The sequence below is a fragment of the Balaenoptera borealis genome (assembly GCF_965194805.1).
Source record: "Balaenoptera borealis genome assembly, chromosome: 20".
Taxonomy (NCBI): Eukaryota; Metazoa; Chordata; class Mammalia; order Artiodactyla; family Balaenopteridae; genus Balaenoptera; species Balaenoptera borealis.
This window is the reverse complement of record NC_138879.1, coordinates 31,320,172-31,336,867: the sequence shown is the minus strand read 5'-3', so window position 1 is coordinate 31,336,867 and position 16,696 is coordinate 31,320,172. Positions and strand designations below refer to the sequence as shown.

The 16,696-nt window shown below is 34.6% G+C and overlaps 1 protein-coding gene and 1 long non-coding RNA gene across 2 annotated transcripts in view; both read right to left on the bottom strand.

The window, feature by feature from the left end:
- The window catches only part of LOC309618328, a 673,944-nt gene that overhangs the window by 637,803 nt on the left and 19,445 nt on the right, over positions 1–16,696 (bottom strand). The gene's annotated exons all lie outside the window — the stretch shown is intronic.
- KIF2B (kinesin family member 2B) overlaps positions 1,675–16,696 on the bottom strand; it is a 32,684-nt gene continuing 17,662 nt past the window's right edge. The window contains 3 exon segments of the mRNA XM_082371879.1: positions 1,675–15,702; positions 15,706–15,948; positions 15,952–16,696. Coding sequence (XP_082228005.1) covers positions 15,496–15,702; positions 15,706–15,948; positions 15,952–16,696 — 1,195 coding nt within the window. The 3' untranslated portion in view covers positions 1,675–15,495.

Sequence of the window (16,696 nt, the reverse complement as noted above, 5' to 3'; positions counted from 1 at the left end):
CCCTGGTGGCGCAGTGGTTAAGAATCTGCCTGCTAATGAAGGGAACACGGGTTCGAGCCCTGGTCTAGGAAGATCCCACATGCTGTGGAGCAACTAAGCCCGTGAGCCACAACTACTGAGCCTGCACGTCTGGAGCCTGTGCTCCACAACGGGAGAGGCCGCGACAGTGAGACGCCCACACACCGCAATGAAGAGTGGCCCCCGCTCGCCACAACTGGGAAAAGCCCTCGCACAGAAATGAAGACCCAACACAGCCAAAAATAAATAAATAAATTAATTAATTAATTAAAGCACTCCATTGCTTACACCCTCACACCATATAAAAAAAAAAAAAAGAAGTGGTGTTTTGATGACAGCTACATTGCTTCTGTAACCAGTTTTATTTGACCCTGTGACAACAATAAGGAATAACATGGCATTATGCTGTGTTTTTCATTTATTTATTCATCTATTTATTCATTTGTTTATTTATTTTGTGTTGCATTGGGTCTTAGTTGCTGCACACGGGATTTTTCATTGTGATGTGCAGGCTCTTGGTTGTGGTGTGTGGGCTCAGTAGCTGTGGCACGTGGGCTTAATTGCCCCATGGCATGTGTGATCTTAGTTCTCAGACCAGGGATCGAACCCATGTCCCCTGTGTTGGAAGGCCGATTCTTAACCACTGGACCACCAGGGAAGTAAGTATGCTTTTCTTTTTGCTCTAATTTTTAACTCAAATTTTGGATTCTTTTTTGGAGTAAAACAGGATCTTCACTGTTTACAAGGTTATTTCTGAGTTGCAAAAATTCTCTCTCCATATTTTTCCTTGTATTACCATGTTTTTCTCTATAGTCTCCTATCCAATCTTGGCTGCCCAATCAGACAAACAGGAAGTGTGAGGACATTTTCTTTTTGCATCAGTAGTGGAAACCTTGGCAGTAGACAGTAACTGCACCAGGTCTGCCACATAGATGCATTCTATAATTTTTATCATGTATTCTACGTAGCCAATATTGTCTTCCTATGAAAATCTTGCTATTGCCTTATGGCATTCACTGTGTTTCATTACAATATTTAACTATCCTCAAAGTTAGAATCTTCTTTCATTTACAAAATCTGAGAACCAAATTTTCAGTTCTCCAGTAGGTGTGAATTTAAGTTGGCTAAAAAGAGACACATTAAGCCTAAACTAAACATTTTGCAACTGTTCTGTTAATTTGATTGTTATGATGGTCAATCATAAAGTGAATGGTAAATTTTTTTTATTTTTTTAATTGGGGTATAGTTGCTTTACAATGTTGTGTTAGTTTCTGCTGTACAGCGAAGTGAATCAGGTATATGTATGCATATATCCCCCCTTTTTTGGATTTCCTTCCCATTTAGGTCACCACAGAGCACTGAGTAGAGTTCCCTGTACTATACAGTAGGTTCTCATTAGTTATCTATTTTATACTTAGCAGTGTATATATGTTGATCCCAATCTCCCAATTCATCCCATCCCCTGTTACCCACTTGGTGTCCATATGTTTGTTCTCTACATCTGTGTCTCTCTTTCAGCTTTGCAAATAGGTTTGTCTGCACCATTTTCTAGATTCCACATATATGCGTTAATATATAATATTTGTTTTTCTCTTTCTGACTTACTTCACTCTGTATAACAGTCTCTAGGTCCATCCACGTCTTTGCAAATGGCACAATTTTGTTCCTTTTTATGACTGAGTAATATTCCATTGTATATATGTACCACACCTTCTTTATCCATTCCTCTGTTGATGGATATTTAGGTTGCTTCTATGTCCTGGTTATTGTAAATAGTGCTGCAATGAACATTGGGGTGCATGTATATTTTAGAATCATAGCTTTCTCAGGGTATATACCCAGTAGTGAGATTACTGGGTCATATGGTAGTTTTATTTTTAGTTTTTTAAGGAAGCTCCATACTGTTCTCCATAGTGGCTGTACCAATTTACATTCCCACCAACAGTGTAAAAGGGTTACCTTTTCTGGACACCCTCTCAGTATTTATTGTTTGTAGATTTTTTTTGATGGTGACCATTCTGACCAGTGTGAGGTAATACCTCATTGTAGTTTTGATTTGCATTTCTCTAATAATTAGTGATGTTGAGCATCTTTTCATGTGCCTCTTCACCATCTGTATGTCTTCTTTGGAGAAATATCTGTTTAGGTCTTCTGCCCATTATCTGATTGGGTTGATTGGGTTGATATTGAGCTGCATGAGCTGTTTGTATATTCTGGAGATTAATCCCTTGTAAGTTGCTTCATTTGCAAATATTTTCTACAGTTCTGAGGGTTGTCTGTGAATGATAAATTTTTTAAATAAGGGACAAGGAGATACCTGGATGCGAAGCCAGAAACTACATATATCCTGTGCTTCAGGTAGATCTGTGCTGCCCAACTTCTGACCTCAAATGCTCTTTACACACATGGGCATGTCAATGGGGACTTGACTACTTGGCTGTTGAGTCTCCCTCTCTTCTGTTTTATAGGATTTATAATATTTCCCTGGTCAAATGACTCAGCAGAGGGTGAAGAGATGTCATGAGACTGTGAGATGTTTCCTCTACATGATCTCAGAGCAGGAAATAGTAGCCTTGGCATATACTTTCATATTTGCATGTGAGCAGAAAGAAACAACCACACTCAACTGAGTGCTGTAATGTTAGACAAGCTCAAAATATTTATAGAAAAAATGAACGTATAGATTTCTATTTTAATTTAAAGAGAAAGCTTTAAGAGAGTAAGGAGACTAAATAAAAGCTTGTTTTATTGTTATTCTCTAATATTACACTTTGTGAGTCTCACATTTTCAAAGGATGCTTTTTCCCCAAGATGATTATCAGTTTGATGACTTTTATTATTTTAGAAATTTATTAAAAGTACAATAGTTGATGGTAGAAGAAAATACTGCTTTCAAGGGCCAGGACTCCAGGTAACATTGGGCAGCATCCGATTTTTCCTTCTCCATTAGCAATCCCTAGGGCTTCAGGCGAACAGAGCATCTCACAATCTATATTGATTCACTGCTCAGAAGCTCTTTGAAATCACATTAGGATTTTGGTTTCTAGTGCTTTGGAACATTATCTGTTATATCGTGCACTGGAAAATGCTTATAGTGTCATGTTCAGGTTCCTTTAAAGGGCCATATTTTGGGGGTTTTTCTTTTGTTATAGGTTGATGACAACTGAGCTTATTATTAATGTTGTATTCACACATGATCAAAAGTGTAATCATTTTCATTGAATTGGCCAATTATTTTTTAAAATATATTTAATAAATGTCTCTTCACAAAATTAAACTCTTTTCTTCCCTAAATCATCTCAATTTTTACGACTCCCTTTAGAAAGAGACTTATTTAGATAGAGACTCACTTTTAAAAATTTTGCTTAATCAAATGGTGGTGAATGACATTTAGAGAAAAGTAAGAGCTAGAAGGAAACTGATCACCTTCAGGTAAAGCCCCATACTTTTATAGAGAATAAACTTTAGCTAAGATGGTAAACAACCTTTCTAAATACATAGATTTAGTTGACAACAGATGAAACATGAGAACAGAAACATGCCCTGAATTCAGCATTCAGCTTGGGCTTTCACAGATTTCAATAGTGTGTATTTGAGTGATTTGTGGGGAGAAAAACACATCTATTGTACAATGCAGGCAACTTTAAGAATTGTATTCCATATTTTTATTGTCTTATTTCTCTCTCCCTGTTTTTAGCAACTAGACAGATCCTGGACCTTTTGAATAGTGATTAAATGTTGGAACTCCTAAAGAATCAGCTGGATTTGATTTTAAATTAAAAATAAATTCCTAGATACCACCAGTTTAAAACAGTAAATTTAAGAAAGTTATTATTTTGTAGCTAATCATGTAAAAAAGATAGCATATTTTCTGATTTTTAAATTCCATTTTATATAACATTGAACAATAGATGTCACTGTTTGGCCAATAAAAATAACTATAGAATTATTTAATTTGATTATTTTTCTTCATAAACAATCCTTGTGCTGAACAGATAAGTTACAGGGTTCTGGTAGAAAAATCTCAAACAGTGGCAGCATCTTTTAAATATTAATATCTAGTTGTGTTTTCTCTAAAAAACACATTAATACATTAAATCCATTACTTTCTGAATCATTTTATATATAGCTAATTTAAAGCTGTTCATTTTATGCCTTTATATTAATGTTTTTACAATTAGGTGTCATTACAAAGAGAGTTAGAATAAGGTTATTTGAGGAGTATAGGCTCAGGTCAAGAAAGAAACCTCTCAGAGTATGATTAATTGTATTTTAAGTCCATGTAATGTCTAGTAAGCTAACTTGATTGACAGGGAATCTATACAAAATGGAAATTAAGGGTAGAGAAGTCAAGAAAGAAGAGATATTGAAAGTAATGCAATTGGATCCAATTGTGAGGGATGGAGAAGTGATGGACTCTGATCCAGATTTCATGGATGGAGTCAAGGCCATATTCAAATTTATATTAATTTTGTGTAAACAAATCAGAAGTTTTCAATAAGCTAAGGTGAAGTTGCTAAGCAGCTGGCAACAGGAAGGTGACTTGGAAGAAAGAGTAGGGAGCGTTTGGAGATTGTTTAATGATAGTGTATTTTTTTTTTTTACACCTGAGGCATATTATAGAAAAAAAATTAGTTTAAGGTACAAGAAAACTGTTAAAATTTAACATCTGCTTCCTTAAGTTTTCCATAACATATTCTGCCAAAGTCCTAGGAAGTGTGTGCCTGATGCCAAAAAAAAAAAAGAAAAAAAAAGAATTCAGAAAGTTTGGTGAATGAGCAACAACCAGGCCCTAAATCTAACAAGCTGTATATCCTAATTGCATTTGTAAAGTGGTTTAGGATTTATGAAGCACTTTCACACTTTCACACTAATTATCCAGGCTGCTCTCTGACTCCTCAACCCATTGCAAAATGACTTCTGGAACAACCATTTCACTCAAGCTGATCTCTCAAATGTTATTAATGACCCACAAATTGTCAAAAACCACCAACCTACTCTTAAGTCCTTATTCTATTCAATCACTGCTTTTTCTTTTTTTTTTAAATATGGTAAAGTACTCTCTCTCCTTTAATTTCTCTCTTCCCATGCTTTCTGTACCACTTTTTTCCCCTGGTTTTTCTTCTACCTTTCTGACCTCTTCTTATTTTTCTTCTCTGACAATTTTCCACTATCCTGTCCCTTAAATATTTGTGTTCTCAGATTTCTGCCTCTGACCCTTTTCTCTCTGAATGCTTTTCTGAATGATTATGTTGGTGGGGAACATTTGAGCTACCTTCTGTACAATTGTTATTCAACAAATAATAATTTCCCCTATGTACTGGGTACTGTTTCAGGTGCTGGGGACACAGGAATCACTGGAAGTGTTATTGTCTCTTCCCTCAGTCCTTTAGTCTTTTAGTTCATTAGTTAGGGAAAGGGCATGTGTGGGAATATATTGAGTAATTGACTGATGTATCTACAACTTCTCCTTCAAGGCCCTCACCCTTCAAGTACATTTTCTTGTGCTCTCAGTCCCTACCCTAGCAGTTAGGAAATTATGGGATCACACATTTGAGGAGAGGGTTATTAACATCGAAATTCAGGGGAAAAGAAATGGGTCAAAATACTATTTTCAAGTATTAAATAGACTTTTGGAACTGGCAATAAAAGAGATGGTCTTGCAAGAAAAGGATTTTAGAAGTGCAAGAGGGCAAGTGTTTGGTTTTCTAAAGCATAAAGTAAATTCTGTAACAACAGAGTTGTTCCTGCCTGCCTGCCCAAATAAGATCCCAAGGGCTATTGAATAGGAGGAAACAAGAGAGACAGAGGCATGATCTGTGTCCTCTTCCCTTTGAGTCATTTCCTAAAGGGTAGTGGTAAAACACTGCAATGATTTAAGCACCCAAGGAGCGAGGTAACCTATGTTCAGATTGCTGGTTGGATTCCTAGATTCTGACAACTCTTCTACAAGTATAGAGAGAGCTGCATGTGGCCAAGTAATGGCTGAATCCAAACTTACAGAGCCTCAGGGCAGGTCTCTGGTAGGTGGCAGCTAAGAGTCAAGTATTTTCCTGTAGGGCTGAGGGTGGCAGAGATGTGACAGTGATGCCAAAGCACCTGGGGGAGCCCTGTGGCTAAGACAAATGAATAGCATTAACAGGTGTGCCATGGAGTTTCTTTCTAGATGTCAGGGTGGAAAGCTGAGGCCAGGTAGGTGCCAGAGTGAAGAGATGACCCCTTCCCTAGAACAACTCTTTGCCAGCTCAAGCAAATGCTGAAAACCAGGCATTCACTTGTGGTGACTGCTCACACAAAAATTTTACTTTCTGCCATTGGACAGAGTGATTTCTCAAAATAGATTTTTTAAACAAAGATAGCTGTACTTTCCTCCTATTCTAGCTATGTGAAATTGATGGACAAATAGAAATATCTGCATGTGAGTGTTGAGTACATACAAAGCATCAAGGATCCTGGGAGATGTTAATGATATAAGCTAAATAAGAACTTGTCCCTGCCCTCAAGGAGCCTACATTTTATTGAAAAAGACAATGTTGAGCCAGCTTCTGGCTGATTTTCTTTTTATTACACCAAAGTATTCAGCATATTTACTGCTTTGAATGTCCCATCCTTTCATTTTGAGTCTACCAGGCTTCTCCTTTCTCATTCGAGACTTAGGGATGAATCATTTTGTGAAGTTTTCCCCTGCCCTTTTGGCTAAATTAACTATCAACTACTATATTCCCATAGCACTTTTTATATAGGATAGCACATTTTAAAATATATTTCTCAGTTGTACAAGGCTTTGTCTCCTCATTTAAATGATAAGCTCCTTAAAGACAGGGACAGTTATATACCTATTTTTTTCTGTCTTTAGCATCTAGTACATAGAAGATTATGAATAAAATCTTATTTTATTGAAAATTTTTATTCTGATTCTCCAGAATCACTCTGTATGATTAGTGTTGTATTCTTTAGACTTTTGTTTTTTTAACAGATTTGAAAATAATGAAGGATGCAGACAGTCAAATTACTTGTTTGAAGTCACATAGCTATGAGGTGGCAAAGCTTTGAACAAACAAAAAATATCTGACTCTAAATCTGCATTGTTACTCACTTAGCTCACTTGGTTCCAGTCTTGGCATTTAGAACTGTGTCCAGATAGTTGTATAAGATTAACAATTTAAATTTACTCATGTGGCCCAAAGCAGTCTTCTCTTTCTTGTCCTCACAAACCTCATGACAAACCTAAACCTCAACATGCTATATTAACTGGTTACATGTTGTAACTTTTATTTTCAATTAATTATTTCAGAGTAAAACCCTCTGTACTTGTTGCTTTGATGTCTTCTTCCATTTTCCTACCCTGACTATTTCATTCATTTCTTCCATTGCTATTTAAGCCCTTGTATTCTAGCTCTGACATGTTCAGTATCACCTCAAACACACAGGTACAGAAGGCTGCCTGGGTCTGTCCAATTTTTATGGTCAATTATTGATTTGGTTCAATATCTTCTATAAAGCATTACCTTCTTTTTAATTTCTGAGATTACTTTTATTTAAGATTAGAAAGGAAATGCCTTAAATATGGAAAAAAAAAAAACATTTCAGAAAAAAAGCCATGTTAAGATTTTCTATCAGCAGTTGCTCTTTTGGAGAATAGAAAGAATTGCACAAAATATTCATAAGTGACAGGTTTATTCTGAGGATAATATTCTACACTTTGAATAACAATTTTACATTTTTTTTAGTATCAACACATGCTAGAAACTGTGTTTCTTCTATTAGAATGATATTTTAAATCAGTAATCAAATTGAAAAATCATTCATTCATTCATTTAACCAGCACATAAATATTTATCTACGACTCTCATACTATTTTATTATGTAGATTGTTAAAAATAACTTTACTGAGAAAATCAATAGAATAATAGTGTAAAACCTTACTATCACAGATTAATTGTGCAAAGGAGAATTTGAAATTATGTATTTAATTATTATGTTTTTTAAAAACAGTTTTATTAAGTGCAAGTTCATGCAGCAATTCAAAATAAGTTTGTCCACTACAAGAATGGACAAACAAGAAAAGCTACTTTAATTACAAGATAAAAATAGCTTGTAATTAGCATGTCAACTTTTTTGTGTGCAAATGAATGTTTCCAAAGAACTGAAAGTATTTACTTTTCTCACTTTAGAAGCTCTGACATTTTCTGAACAATCTTATTAAAGCATTAATTTACAATCCTCCTTTTTAACTTCAGGGCATCTGTGTGAACCGTTAGCAATTCTCTTTTAGTGGACCCCAATTAATTTACTTTCTGAGTGTTTTCATTTATATAAGATCTTCTTTTCTAATGTTCCTATTAAATTTTATGCTATGTGTTTTGAGATCATTTCAAGTACCATGTATATTCTCAGAAAAAAATTAATGTCAATGGAAATATAATGGTGCACTTGTTAAGGAAGAATGTCAACTCAACAGAAACAATTATGTTAAGACTAGTTAGCAAGCAAGTGTTTTTTTTTACTAAAAGAGAGATTTTAAGTTGTGTTCTGCAGATGTAAAAATCCATGGGAAAAATACATAACTATATTTGTAAAACTGTGTGTATATATGTATGTACATGTACACAAACGTAAATAAGTTTGTTTATACAGCCTTTACAATGGAAGAGCTAAGAAAATCTACCTGTGAATTGCTCTCAGAACTTACCATTTGTGCCCAATTTCCAAATCTGTAACAGACAAGCAAAAACTAGATAAAAAGCCACTAATAACATATATATGTGTATATATATATATATACACACTTGTGTGTGTATATGTGTGTGTGTGTGTATATATATATATGTGTATATATATATATGTGGCAAATGATACATTCAATATTATCCTGTAGTCTTTGTACCCACTTTTCAGCAATGGGTGCCATTAATTACCTATGTTGATATGCTGCTCTTCCTTACTTGCTAAGCTTAACATAGAATAAAAGTCTCCTTAATTTGGTTGAGATTGATTAGAATTTATTATAAGAAATGTTATAGATATGTAGTTTTTCTACAAAGTCATGTATAAAATGCATAAATCATTGTTTATGTTATTTATATTAACAAATCATCAAAATAGAGTAGCAAGCTATCTTACTAAGGGCGTGACAAAGTTAAATAAAACACCCAAATTCAACAGTCTAGGGAAGGGTCAAAAAACAAAAGGAAGTCAGGACATAAATAGTCAGAGAGCTATAGAGATAGAATGCATTGCCTAGGGCTGGGGAATGGGGGGATTAAGGGATGATGCCTAGGGGGTGCAGGGTTTCTTTTGGGGGTAATGAAATGTTTTAAAATTAATTGTGGTGATGGATGCACAACTCTGAATATACTAAAAACCAAAGATAGTTTTTAAAAAAGTTCTTAGAGAAAACAACTACATTTAGATGGTCATTACATTCACTGCACTTCTGTTGGGACATTTACGTATTTCTGAGTGTGAAAAGTAAGCCCAAACAAACAGTAGTCAAGTAAATATTGGTGCAGTCTCATAAGGACAGAGGCTCATAGGAGCCCAAGATTGATGTTCAGGCCTACTAAAGCCAACAGGGCTCATTTTGGAGAAAGGAGAGCCATAGAGAAGTGAGACATACATTCTGTGTGCAGATTCTTCCTCAGATATTTGCTAATTCTAAAGTTGTGCATACATAGAAGAATATTCAAAAGGAAAAAAACGTAAAGCAGTATAAAAGAGATTTAAAAACTTAGCAGATAATTTAGCAAGCTCATAGTTATGGGAACACGAGTTTTCATAAAGGTGGAGAATTTCACTTAAGATGTCAAACATATTATACTCTAAAATTAAGGATAAACCAGAAATATGGATCAATGTGATATACACTTACTTTATGAGTCTTCAGAAAGAAAAAGAATTCCTCTTTGAAGGAACATAACATCATCCAGAATTTCCACATTACCTCATAAATAATGTCCAGTATTCAATCAAAACTTACTAGACATGCTACCAAAAAGCACCAAATAACTGAAATCAACAAGAGAAAAAGATATTTAAAAGGCCACAAGTAAGCCAGATGTCACCAAAGATCAGAGATATATTTTTCAAAGAGTCAAATGGAAATCCTAGAAATGAGAATAAAAGCTGAAATTTTAAAATTCAATGCATATGTTTAATAGTTGAGGAATAGAGGATTAGTGAAATGAAGGTCATTAGATAATGTTCAAATTGAATGAATAAAAACTAGATAAATAGTATGAGATACGTAAAACACAGTGAAAACTACTAACATATTTGTAATTAAAGCCCAAATAGGAAAGAGATAGAAAGAGACAAAAGTAGATATTTGGGGGGGGGGAAAGGTTAATAATTTTCCAAAACTGACCCCCCAAAAATGACAGATTAAAAAGTTCTACAAAACATAAGAAAGAGAAATAAAAAAGAAAACCACATCTTGTCACATCATAGAAAAAACAAAGCTGATAATCAAAGACAAGCAGGAAAACTTAAGAGTTCCTTCAAAGGAGAGTTAATTTTTACTAGAAATGGCAGAATGTGTAAAACAAAACAAAAAAATAACATCTTTTAAATGCAAAAAATTTAAAAATAGAATAATAGCCAACCAAAACTTCTACAAACAACAAAAAATACATTTCAAAAATGAAGGTGAAATAATGACTAAATATTTAGTCTGAGAGCAAAAATCACCAACAGACCTACTCTTATGTTCATATATATGAATTATTCTAGAAGAGAAATGATCTCAAGTGGATGCATGGTAAAGGACTGAAGAATTAAGAACACCAGAAAAAATAAACAAATGAATAATTTAAATGAATGCTCGCTGTTTATATTCATTTATTAAAAGCATAGAAATATATGTACAATTAAATGACAAAAAGTAAAGCTGAGAAAAAATGAGTTAAAGCATTTTAAAATAGTTCCATTTCTAGAAGGAAATATTTTAAAACACCACTTAATAAGAAGGATGTATGCTATAATTTCCAAGATGACCATAAGTGAAGAGCTCAGAATATATGTCACAAACAATTAGAGGGAAAATAATTAAAAAATAATAATAAAAATAACTTGATTAATACAAAGGAAAGAAGTGGGAAAAATAATTAAATACAGAGTGGATATAGAGGAAACAAATAATACTCTCATATCCATAAACTTAAAGATATCAGAAGTTACATTAAATGTGAATGGAGGAGATATTCTAATTAAAAGACAAAGATTACAATCTGGATTAAAATAAAACAAAATGAATTAGAACCCACTATATATTGCTTATAAAAAATGAACATTAACTATAAAGAACAGAAAGATTCAAAAGAAAAGAATGGTAAAATACAGACCATGGAAATACAAACTTAAGAAAAACTATTGTACCTATACTAATATTAGAAAGTGCAGAATTTCAGGCAGAGAAAATTACAAGGGACAAAGAAGGAATTCAACAGGAATATATAATAACCTTAAACTTATATGTACTAATAACATAGCCTCAAAATATATAAACTGATGTCTCTCATAACTAAAAGGAGACATAGATAAATCTACAATCAAAGTTTAAAATTTTAATATATTTTTTGGTAATAAAACTCACTAAGAGTTACAGAAGATTTGAACAACATGATTTACAAACTTGACCTAAAAATCATAGGGATATAGCAATCTCTATAATTATAACACATTGGTAAAAATAAAAATAAGAAAAAAAAGAACATTTAGACTATTTGAGTATTTAATTTTCTGATTAATAAAGTATAACATTATAATATAGATGAATTAGTTTTTGGAAGAAAATTTATAATTCTAAATTCTTGAGCTCAAAAAATTGGAAATAAAAGTGGAAGTTAAACAAAATAAGGAAAATGGAATTAATAAAAAAGAAAGCAAGTATACAATAGAGAAAGCAAATATACAATAGAGAAAATAAAATTGTTTCTTTGAAAAGACCATATAATTTATAAACATATCATAAGTCCGATTAAGGGGAAAAAAAAGAAAAGGCACAACTTAGTATCAGGAATGAAAAATTCAAAACCAATAATATGGACATTAAAGATAATGAGTACACTATAGTTCTAACAATAAATTAATACCACTTATTAAAGCTGGTATAAGAAAAAGCACTAAATCTAAATCTGAATAATCTTACATACACTAAATATGTTGAATCTGTAAAATCTTCCCATAAAGCGAACTCAGAGTGAGATAGGAGTCATTGGGTGAGCAAGATGTTGCTCCCAATAAACAATGATTTGACAGCCATCTACAGACAAAACACCTTTGTGGGAGATTTGTAAAACTCCAGTAAAGCCCAAGACTAAGCACAGTCACTTTGAGAAGGCAGGACAATGACCTGGTGGCAGGTTTGCCCCAAATTGTCCCTGTTGCAGTCTGAAAGAAGTCCTATATTCCCATGGATTTAGTTCCACTTGACCCTGGTCCTGCAACTAGCCCCATCTGCTGCTGACCCTGAAGGCATGCAGGTGAGCAGGCTCTGGCTCCAATCAGAGTCAAGAGAATAATCTTTAGAAGATAACAGAGAATACCTTTATGATTTGGAGTAGATAGAAATTTATTAAATAGGGTCTAATCATTAAATAAAAAATTGATAGGCTGAACTTCATTCATCTATAAGCATTCCAGACTGGAAGAAGATATCTGCAATACATATATCTAAAGAAGAATTCAAGACAATACATATATTGTACAAAAAAGAATGGCTAAATAACCAGTAAGCATATGTAAAGATGTTAGCATTAGCCATTAAGAGAAAAAAAACAACAAAAAATTAAAACCATAATGAGGTACCTTTGCACACACATCAGAAAGTGTAAAATTAAAGTTTTAAAAATAACAATACTAAGTGTAGGCAAACATATGGAGGACCCATAAAATGCTGGTGGTTGTATAAAATTGGAACAAATCCTTTGGAAAACTCTTTGGCATGACCTATGATGCTGAATATACACATATTATGGATCCAAGAATTCCATTCCTAGGCCTACTTAACATATAAATGTGCACCAAAGGACACATGTAAGAATGTTCATAGCATCATTAGTAACTGTTTAAAACAGAAATAACTATTTTCTTCAAGAGTAAATTTTATAAATTATGAGTTATTTATGCAGTGGAACATTATAGAATAATGTAAAAAAAACAGGTCACATATAATTTTGATTAAAAGAAAAAAAAAGAAAAACAGAGATGCAAGAGTACCTAGTATATGATCCCATTCATATGAAGAAAAGAACACTTTTTCCCTAAAGAGGCAAACTTATCTATGATGATTTTGATCAGAATAGTCCTTACCTTTGATGCAGGGAATGAGTGAAATGAGGCAGGAACGAGGCTTCTGGAACAATGGTTATGTTCTGTATCTGGATAAGTGTGGTCATTATATAGGAGTATTCACTTTGTAAATATTCATGGAACTGTATAGTTAAGATTTGTGCACTTCACTGTATGTTATACTCTTTAAAAATAAAATACAAAAAAATTGATATTATTGGTATTAGAATGTTGAAACTCCTAGTAGGCTACCCAAACTTTTGTGTGTGGCAGGAGTGGTGGAGGGCAGGGGGAGATGTGAGGGTGGTAATAGAACAACAAGGGCAATGACAATAATATGAATAATAAATGAGCACTAGTCTTTGGCATAAAAGATGGGAGAGCAGGAAGAAAATAAAGCCACCCTCCAATCTTTTGAAGTAGGTGATATAATTACCCTGGTTCATATAGAAGGAAACAGCTCAGTGGAGCTGTTACTTGCCTAAAATTACAGATGTCTATATAATAGAACTGGGACTGGATTCATAAGACCAGTCTTAAGTTCTTATTCTTAACTGGGATAAGGTTCTTAACCCCATACTTTTTCATTGCTTACAAAAATACTGATTAAAAACATCTTGTTTTGAAGGGAAGACTATCATTTGCTGAAGGAGGACAGAATTCCAAAGTTCTGTTTGGTTTAATAATAATAATATATAGCTTTACCTGCATAGATAAAGCAGCAGTGGGAAAAATATTTAAAGGCCATAATATTGACTAATTACTAAAGACCATATGTTTCCAATGATCCTGATGAAACCAGGATGAAACCTGATGGCTTTTCTATGGTAGAGTTATGTGTTAGTTTCCCTTTGTACCAATGAGGCTTTTGCAACTTAGGAGGAAAAATTTGAAAAGAATAGGCATGTCTGCCAAAGGTAGTAACAAATTTGGGCACAATTTTTGTGTCTTCAAGTTTCCCCAATCCACCATTCACTTTCTTTGCAAATCATTCCACTTTTTTCCTCAAAAAAAGAGTTTGGAACTGCTAGACTTGGAACCAAAAGATCCTTATTTATTTTATTATAGCATTTCATAAATAGGTTTGCTGAAGGTAGATGTGTATTAAATTATTTATTATATTTATATTTGCATATCAGATTAGCTGCTTCTTTCTTCTTTTTGCAAAAGAATGGACTTTGTGATCCTTGAATCAGGAAAATATTCTCCTTATACAATTAATCTCAGGCATTGATATTTATCACATTCTCTATGAGGTCTTTATGGGATGTGCCCCACTTCAGGACAGAACTTTTCTACTACTTTGCTGACTTATTCCCTACTCTAATTTCATAATTTGATCGGGGAAATCTTTTTATGTGAATCATGTAAGCACGAAATTTGGTAAAGAGCATGAGAAGAAAAAAAAAAAAGCTTAAAGACACCATAGTTAGCAACGCAATGCTTTTGCAACACACACACTTTATTTTATCACTCTCAGGAAGCACAGTGCTTTGCAATTTCGACTCAAAGATTAAAAATAAAATTCTTCTCAATTCTAGGCTCTCATACAAAGTTTCTTAAATAAAACCTTTCCCTTCTCCACTCTCACCTCCACAGTATGTCTAGAGCTTAGAAACCATTTGAATGTACACACAAATGCAGCAGAAAAAGACTCATGAGTGGGTATCATTAGATTTACTCAATTGTGCACCCCTTGGTGTGTTCCAACTCTAGTCCTAAAGGGACTGCAATATTTTTCCTTCTTAGCCACAAATTTAGGGAATCTGGTTTCATCACAGCTAGGTTCTTCTAAAGCAGGGTTTCTCAACCTCAGTACTATTGATATTTTCAACCAGATAATTAGTTGTTGTAGGAGGCTATTCTGTATATTGTAGGATGTTTAACAGCATCTCTGGCCCTCTACCCACTACATGCCAGTATCACCACTCCCCTCACACCCAATTCTGACAAATGAAAATGTTTCCAGACATTGCCAAATGTCCCTAGGAGGTAAAATGGTTCCAAGTTGAGAACCACTGTCCTACAGAATAAAAACAAATTACAGAAATACAAAGGAAGAAGAAAGAGGACAGTTCTGAAAACCATATTTTAAGAGGTTTTAAACTTTCCAGGAGGATCTTTATATCTAGATAATTTAGGCAACTTTCCTTTATAAGAGACTTAGGAACTGCAGCACTGTATCCATCATTTCAGGTCTGATCTCTCACCATTGGCTTCACTATACTTGCTCTTCTTTTGAAGGTCAGCTCGTAATAATTTCAGTTTCCTTTGAATCTCAGTCAGAAAACCTATTTTCTGCTCCAAAATGGACAATAACTGGGCAATGCAAAAATCAGCATCACAGTTTACCCCATCAGCTGTCTCCTGGATGTTATTCCCTGGCCGTTGGCTTCATTCCTTCCAGGAGATTGCTGTATCCTCCATTAATGGAGAGGATGGTGCTTTGATTTCTTTAGTCTCTTCCTCCTTCTCACTCTGCATACAAGGCATTTTAATAAATTCGTTCCCTTGAAGGGACATTTGTGAATTTCTAATGTGATTTTCCAACATCCTTGGCACCTCACGTTCAGCGGGATAAAGACAACGATGGTGAGGCCTTAAATCTAGAGTTATTTCTTTTACTCTGTTGGCATATCTTCAGGTGTTGAGGGTGTTTTCGCAAGAGGCCATCCCTGGATAGATAGTAGCAATCATGCAAGTGGAGGAGTTCTGGCCTATAAAGGAGTCCCGGAGCACCTGTGTGAGCTTGCTGGCTCTGAATGGGGTATGAGACTTGTTCTGACCCAAAGCCCGGAGGCATTCTTTGAGTGCGAGGAGACTCTTATTAATCTCTGCTCCTTCCAGCTGTCTTTTCCGGTTGGCCTTGGCAGTATCAGCTCCCCTTTCATTCCCAGCTAAGTCAACAAGGGAAAACTTACCATGCAGTTTCCCTCGAGACTTTAAAATGATCTGGAACACTGTGTGGCTCCTGGAAGAGTGGGCATTGACTGATGTCTGTCCTGAAGTCCGGCAGCTGTTCCCGAGTTCCGCAAGGTTCAGCATGTCCTCCACACAGCACACCTCTTGTTCCTGCAGCCCGACCACCTGGATTTGCTGACTGCCATCCTCAAGGACTTGCAGTGTCTTCTTCCAGTTCAACAAGTCATACACCTTTCCCCCATAAATCTCAAAAAATGTCCCATAGACTTTGAGGTCCAGCTTCTTATAAGCAGAAGTTTTGAGCAGGAGGAAGACATCCTGTGCCACCATGGCATAAATGCCTTTAGAACAATCTTGGTCCCTTCCTGAAAAGGCTCCACCTATGGTGTGCGTTTTCCCACTGCCCGTCTGCCCATAGGCAAAGCAGGTAACCATGCCTTTGTGGAAGATGGACTCAACCAGTGGC